The 7,983-nt window shown below is 36.1% G+C and overlaps 1 protein-coding gene across 1 annotated transcript; it reads left to right on the top strand.

Annotated features, from left to right (window-relative positions):
- The first annotated feature begins 6,118 nt into the window (after nt 1–6,118).
- Nucleotides 6,119–7,492, top strand: LOC6637061 (cyclin-J). The gene has a single exon (XM_002060443.3). It carries the CDS (start codon nt 6,218–6,220, stop codon nt 7,328–7,330), a length of 1,113 nt encoding a protein of 370 aa, XP_002060479.2. The 5' UTR covers nt 6,119–6,217; the 3' UTR covers nt 7,331–7,492.
- The last annotated feature ends 491 nt before the right edge of the window (nt 7,493–7,983 follow it).

The raw sequence follows: 7,983 nt of genomic DNA, 5'->3' as shown, positions 1-7,983 counted from the left end.
CGGTGGTGAGTAAAAGTTAGCCAAGACATTTTAATAAAAACCATTCGTTTGGTCAATTAGTTTGATTTAAAAAGAGAGTTCTAGTATCGAACGTTATAATTCGATTGTAGAGTAAATTTATTAACGGATCATATGTAATCAATATCTTATCGAATACGCTTCATGAATTTGCTCTCAACGTTGCACCGCGATATAAAATAATTGAGATCCCACACATCTTTACTTAGTTGCCATTAAACACCAGAGAGATAAACCCATTAACGATACGAATAATTTATCAAGACGTTGACTTGATTAACTTGCGTGAGGAAGAAGTAACTCTTCGTTTACATTCGAATCCTCAAGAATGATAATTTACAATAATAATGAGAAAGAAAGGCTATCTTCGGCACGCCGAAGATCTAATACCCTTGCAGATCCATTCTTTAATAATGCTTATAGTGCCTAGTTAATGCCGAGTTTGGTCAAGATATCTTGATTAACAAAAGACGTTTCTAATTTCGACCGATCGTTCCTATAGGAGATATATGATGTAGTGTACCGATCTTATTAGGATTGTGAATTTATACAAAGAGCATATTTAAACTAATAAATGACGTGATTAGTCAATATATCTTGAAATACGAACATGCGATTGAAGTACCTGTAGGATCACATGAGCTTGAGGACATTGTTGATTTCATCATAAATAATTAGATAGAGCGAAAACTTATTACTCATCACTCTGACCTCACAATTGAAAGCAATAACAATACACTTCAAGTGACGGTGATGGGTAAAAGGTTGCCAATATATTTTAATAAAAATCTTTCGATTAGTCAATTCCTGGGATTTAAAAACAGAGTTCTAGTACCGAACGTTAGCGTGCGGGTAAATATTTTTAAAGTGAATACAATTCGACTGTAGTGTAATATTATTAACGGATCATATGTAAATAATTGAGACCACGAGAATGACAATTTACAATAAAAAACAAGTAAGAGGTTCTAGTCGGGAGCTCCCGACTAGGGGATACCCTGAACCCTCTTCTGCCAACATCAAATGCATATATATATTCTATTTTAGAAGCTATATGTCAAGTTTGGCGACTCTAGCTCTTATTATTTTCCAAAATTGCCTAAAAATAGGATATCGATATCGATTTTTATCGATTGCTTTGAAACGGAGTAAGTAATCGATTATCGGAAACAAACAAAATCTGCGCGGCCACTAGGAGCACTTACACCTAAAATTTCGCTACCTCTTACAGGTACTGAGATCCTTGCGTTCATACATACTGGCGGACGGATGGACGGACAGACAGACAGACGGACATGGCTAACAACAGCATTTTAAATGTTCGTGACAAATCTTATTCCGATGATACTATAAGGAAAAAGGAACATCATACTTATACACCCTGTCTTCAATCATTAAATGTTAACGATGAAGTTCGAATTATAGTTCAAAATCAAGATTTGTATGTTTTACCACATGAAAGTCTCATTAGCATAGAAGGTTCGGTTGCTACGACTACTACGTACGCTGATATATCAGTTCCTACAGGCAAACTTAAAAATAACTGCATCGCATATTTATTTGATGAAATTCGATATGAACTTAATGGAAGCGAAATTGATCGCACTCGATTGGTTGGAGTTACTTCAACTATAAAAACTATGTTTCTTTAAATAAATCAGAGAGTGAAATGCTTGCGAGTGCTGGATGGTTTATCTGTATGTACCTCTACAATCTTAACTCGGGTTTGCTGAAGACTATAACAAAATCCTATTATATTGTAAACATGAGCAGATACTGCTCATGAATAAGAATTTGCGTGACGTATTTCAAAATAAGGTTGAAACCGTTGAGCTTAAATCAACATTTTCAAGATAACCTGGAAATACAACATATAATACTAAATAATCAGAAAAACTGGAAATGTTTAAAGTGGAAGTTCTCTTCCACAGATGCCGCTCACTTGGAATGTAAAACTAGAAATTAATAGAAAATGTCGCCGATTTGCATTATTCGTATTTATTTCGGAGAGAAAAATGATTACAAACAATTTTTTAAATTTAAAGGTTCATTTGAACTCAGAAACATATCCATACGATGATTTAAATTTAAATTTTGAGAGCGGACGATTTGCTGTTTTGTATTATATGTACCCTAGATTTCAAGAAAACTTATTTAATCAGAATGAGGCAGTTAAAATCGGACCCATTGATTTTCGAATTTCTATAGACTTAGAAACAGGAAATAGTTCAACATGTGATGCTTACTGTCTACTTATCCATGACCGCTTGATTGAGTATTCACCGTTAACCTCTTTAGTTCATCGCATAGTATGATACCATTCCGATGTATTCGTAGCGATCCCAAGAAAATAAATACCGCTGTCATATATCTTACATTTACTGGCGGAAAATAATGTAAGATTATTGTCAAAGAATTCGCAAAGTGTGGTTTCCATTCAAATCAGCATGATGTGTGCAGTTATCATACGGGTATATATCTGAACTATTTGATATCGGACTACTTTAAACAATTGATTTATGATATCTACTAATATTAAAAATCTCAAAAAAAAAAAATTGGTTTATTTGTTATATGTATAATACAATATAAATAAAAAAATTGTTTCATTAAAAGAATTCAAAATGTTTCTGTTTTATTGAAAGATTAGTAATTTTTCCACGGCAAGCTACAATGGAAGTATCAATTCAGCGTTTACAGAAGATTTTCAGGTTGTTGTCTTAAATGGAGAGCTGAGATTCTGGATTCGTTCAGAAGCTACCTACTGGAGCGGCCATAGTGTGATCTCAATAAATCTCAATTTGGGATATCTTGTCCATGGTCTTTCGATGATGCAACAGAAGGACACGAAACATGTAGCTGCTATAAGTTTATATATGAACTACAATTGTGTCAATCTATTATATAAAAATATAAATTTGGTCAACATATCTTAAAAAACAAAAGATTTTTTCATACAACAACTAAATTTTCGCCTGATCGTTACTATGGCAGCTATATGAAATAGTGGACCGAACTTAATAGGATTTTGCATTTATATGAGGAGTATAGTAAAACTAATAAATGCCGAGTTTGGTCAAGATATCTTGAAAAACAGAAAGTTTTTCATACAGAACTTAATTTTCGACCGATCGTTCCTATGGCAGCTAAACGTTATAGTGGTCCGATCTTAATAGAATTTTGCACATATATGAGGAGTATAGTATAACAAATAAATGCCGAGTTTGGTCAAGATACTTTGATAAACAAAATTTTCTTTCATACAACATGATAGTCTTCGACTGATCGTTCCTATGGCAGATATATGATATATTGGACCGATCTTAATAGGCTTTTGCATATATATGAGGAGAATAGTAAAATTAATAAATGCCGAGTTTGGTCAAGATACAACTCAATTTTCGACCGATCGTTCCTATGGCAGCTATATGATAAAGTGTCCCATATCAATAGGGACATTACGAAATGTGGCTATCCTCGGCACGCCGAAGATCTGATACCCTCGTAGACCCAAACTTCTCATAATGCTTAGAATGCTTTGCCCGTATCTAAAAAGCACAAGGAAAATAGTTAATCCCGAGTTTGGGCAAGACATCTTGATAAACAAAAAAGGTTTTTAATCAAAAACCTAGTTTTCGACCGATTGTTCCTATGGTAGATATATGATAAAGTAGTGCGATCTTAATAGGATTTGGCATATATATGAAGACTATAGTAAAACTAGATAGCTGGCAGCGAGTATTCTACATGCATGGCAGCTATATGATAAAGTGTCCCATATCAATAGGATTTTGCATAAAAAAAAATTGTTTGGAAACGGAGGTAGTTATCCCATAGCAATAGGATTTTGCATATATACGAGGAGCATAGTAAAATTAATAAATGCCGAGTTTGATCAAGATATCTTGAAAAACATTTTTTTCATACAACTCAATTTTCGACCAATCGTTTCTATGGCAGCTATATGATATAGTGTTACAATCTTAATAGGATTTTGAGAGTATATGAGGAGTATAGCTAAATTAATAAATGTCAAGTTTGGTCAAGATACCTTGAAAAACAACATTTGTTTTCATACAACTCAATTTTCGACCGATCGTTTCTATGGCAGCTATATGATAAAGTGTCCATTTCAATAGGATTTTGCATATATATATGAGGAGTATAGTAAAACTAGTAAATGACGAGTATGGTCAAGATATCTAGAAAACAAATTGTTTTTCATACAACAACTTAATTTTTGACCGATCGTTCTTATGGCAGATACATGATATGGTGGTCCGATCCTGATTTTGACATACGTGCTGCGTGAAACAGAAAGATGGACTTCTGCTTAGTTTTATTAAGATAGCTTTAAAACTGAGAGACTAGTTCGCATAGAAACAGACAGAAAAGTTCAATGCGATATTCGGAGTCCGATCTCTCTGTAAATACGTTGTCCGATTCGAACGGCCAAAAAAGGATGGCCAAAAATTACCTCAATGCATTCGTTGCCAAAGATTCAATCACACGGCTCGCTATTGTCATCATTCCCCGCGGCAGCTCTCACACGGCTAATTATAAAAAATGTCCATTATATATTAAACTAATGAAGACCAAATCGATATCCAAGTCAAGCAACAAGGATCATTCCTCCAAAATTCGGCAATGTCAACCGAACTTACAGCGGCAACATCGTCAGAAAAAGCTTAACATAGCGCAAAATCGCCCAAAATTATTAAAAAATACACAAGAAAAAAACACAGCCACAAACACTGCTTCTACATCTAATACCTCTGCCTTTGGATGAATAATAGTAGGAGCACACCAACAAAATAAGCTCTCGGACAACCTATAACCTACCTCACTTCCACTTAGAATATCTACTCAAAAGCCAGCTGCCACCCCCCAAATTGTAAGTAAAAAGTACATAAATTGGGAAATATTTAGCTAAAAATTACTAATCAAAATAAAAAGCAGCAATTATGGCTTGAATTCAGCATAATTATCTCACCTTTATACCAAATATTGTATAAAGCTGCAAGCTTTTGCACCCCAGCAAAGCAATACTCCTTTTTCTTAAACCTTTATCTGTCAACAAAAAAAATCACAACTCGGACTCACTTGGAGCGTATTATAATTCAAGTTTCAATTCAAGTTTCTCCCAAATACATTGCCGTGGATTGTGCTTGACAAAGGGATCGAATGCTGGTCTCCCTTATACGAGTACCAAACTTTAAAACACCTCCTAAACAAGCATGTGCTTGATGTCATTGATCCACTTGAATATATTTATATATCAACGAGCCTTAATCTTACTCAAGATTTGTTTAAAATCTCGGCTAGAAATCCTCCTCCAAAGCCGGCATCTCGTTTATTCAATGCACACTTCTTGGTGTTTTTTGAGCCAATTATCTCAATAAATCTGAAATAGGAAATTTTCTTACCAAATTATAAATAGACTTTTCCTCGAAGATATTAAATTCCCTCTACTATGTTACTAAATAACTGACCTCTATTCTCTTGTATTAGATTTTCACCAGAATTAAACTCGAAAAATCTACTAACTACTTTGGTTAAAATTGGTTAAAATTTTTATACTAGGACATGAACCCAAAATGTCACTACCATTTCAGGTGCCTTAATTCTCTTACGGATTTATTTAAAATCTTGGCTAGAAATCCTCCTCCTTCAAAGCCTACAGCTCGCTTATTTAATGCAATAAATCTGAAATAGGAAATTCTCTTATCCAATTATAAATAGATTTTCCTTCGAAGATATTAAATTCCTTCTACTTTCTACTAAATAGTTTACCCTCTTTCTATTGTATTAGATTTTCACCAGAATTAAACCCGAAAAATCTACTCATCACTCGACTACTTTGGTTAAAACTGAATTAAATTTCAAACCTCAAATATACCTTAAATTTATCAACACCTTAAATTTATTCACACTAGGACATGAACCCAATATTTCACAACTATCTCAGGTGCCTTAATTTCCTACCGGATTTATTTAAAATCTTGGCTAGAAATCGTCCTCCTTCAAAGCCTCCAGCACGCTTATTCAATGCACACTTTTTGCTTATTTTGAGCCAAATATCTCAATAAATACTCATACTTTCGAGCCGATTGTTATGTGTGCGCGTTCGCAATGAGTTTCAAAGCAAACGAAATAAACTTGTATGTAAATAGAAACATATAAAACGACACGCAGGAAAATGACTAAGCCTGCGCTTGAGGGCAACATCTTCACGCTCAGCGAGAAAAATGAGCATGAAAGAAGCAAGCTCGAGCGCCTGTCGAAATCCCAATGGCTGAGCGACTACGCAATCGACATTTTCAAGACAATGAAGGAGTCCGAGATGCGTCGTCGTCAAGTGTTTTTCATGTCGACCCAAATCGATCAAAGGCCGAAACTCCTGCAGCTTTGCCAGCTAATCACGCGCACCTACAAGCTCAGCCGCTGCGCCTTGCATTTGTCCATTTATTATCTGGATCGTTTCCTGGATTTCTATACCATTCGCACGGACAAGCTGCAACTGGTTGCCCTGACCTGTCTGCACATTGCAGCCCAGATCGAGAACCAGGATGCATTCGTGCCGCGCTACAGCGAAATGAATCGCCTGATCAAGGACTGCTACACAGGGTTCGAGTACAAGGCCGTCGAGCGCAAGGTGCTCACCTTCTTTGAGTTCAACCTGATGCGACCCACGACGGCCAGTTTTGTGGAGATGTTCGCCTGCAGCTTTCTGACATGCGATGATTATGCATCCTACTGCCAACAACTGGACGAGCTGCCCGCCCTGGCAGCCAGCTATCCGCGCTACAGTTGCTTCGAGCAAATGCTGGCCTCGCTGGCACAGCTGCTGCTTCGCATATCTGACTACACTCTGAGCATCAACAGATTTAGCAACGAGCCGCCTTCCCTGCTGGCCGCAAGCTGTATTGCTGCCACGCGACAGGTGTGCGGCCTGCCCAAGCGCTGGACGCCGTACCTAACACAGCTTACGTCGTACACGGAACACATGGTGGAGCCATGTGTGGACGTGATCACACTTTTTCACTACTATCACGCGATGCCCGCTGTGAAGGGACTACAGCTACCGGAGAACAACTGGCCCAGTCCTGATTCTGGCTTTGAGGAGAGTCTCCTAACACCACAAATGAAAGTTGTTTCCGTTGAGGTGGAGGACTTTAATGTCATTACCGTGCAACTACAATCGCCTAACACACAGCAACAATCGGCATTGGGCAAACGTAGTCGCGATAACGACAAAGGAGATCTCCAGCCAAAGCGCTTGAAGATGGACCAAGGTCGTGAACAAACCTAGCATTTATTACTACACTCAGACTTTCGAATAGTCTGGACTTGAATTTTCTATTTGCGATTATTTTTGCTAGCTAAAATCGCCAACTTTGAATGAAGTATTATTGTTTCGCTTGAAAGCAAGGACTCTCTGTTTTTGCTTATATACGATTCTAAAAGAAATGTATAATTATATATAGATATATATATATATATATAAATATGAGCACAATTTAAACTAAATAGTTCATAGTAAAAAAAAAATGGTTGCTTCAAATTTTTAAATGGTAAAAAAAAAAAAAAAAAAAAAAATCTGAAATAGGAAGTTTTCTTACCCAATTATAAATAGATTTTCCTTCGAAGATATTAAACTCCTTCTACTTCTTACTAAACAATTGACCTTTCTTCTGTTTTATTAGATTTCACCAAAATTAAACTCGAAAAATTTGCTTATCTATGGACTACTTTGGTTAAAAATGAATTCAATTTTACCCTCAAAGTGTACCTTAAATTTATTCACACTAGGACATGAACCCAAAACGTCATAACTATTTCTGGTCCAATAATTTTCTTCCGGAATTATTTAAAATCTCGGCTAAAAATTGTCCTCCTCCAAAACCTGCAGCTCGCCTACCTAATGCACACTTTTGCTTATTTCTGAGCCAAATATCTCAATAA

Source organism: Drosophila virilis, unplaced genomic scaffold, assembly GCF_030788295.1.
Source record: "Drosophila virilis strain 15010-1051.87 unplaced genomic scaffold, Dvir_AGI_RSII-ME tig00001851, whole genome shotgun sequence".
Lineage (NCBI taxonomy): Eukaryota > Metazoa > Arthropoda > Insecta > Diptera > Drosophilidae > Drosophila > Drosophila virilis.
Note: the sequence above shows the minus strand (reverse complement) of the source record. Positions and strands in the feature narration are given on the sequence as shown.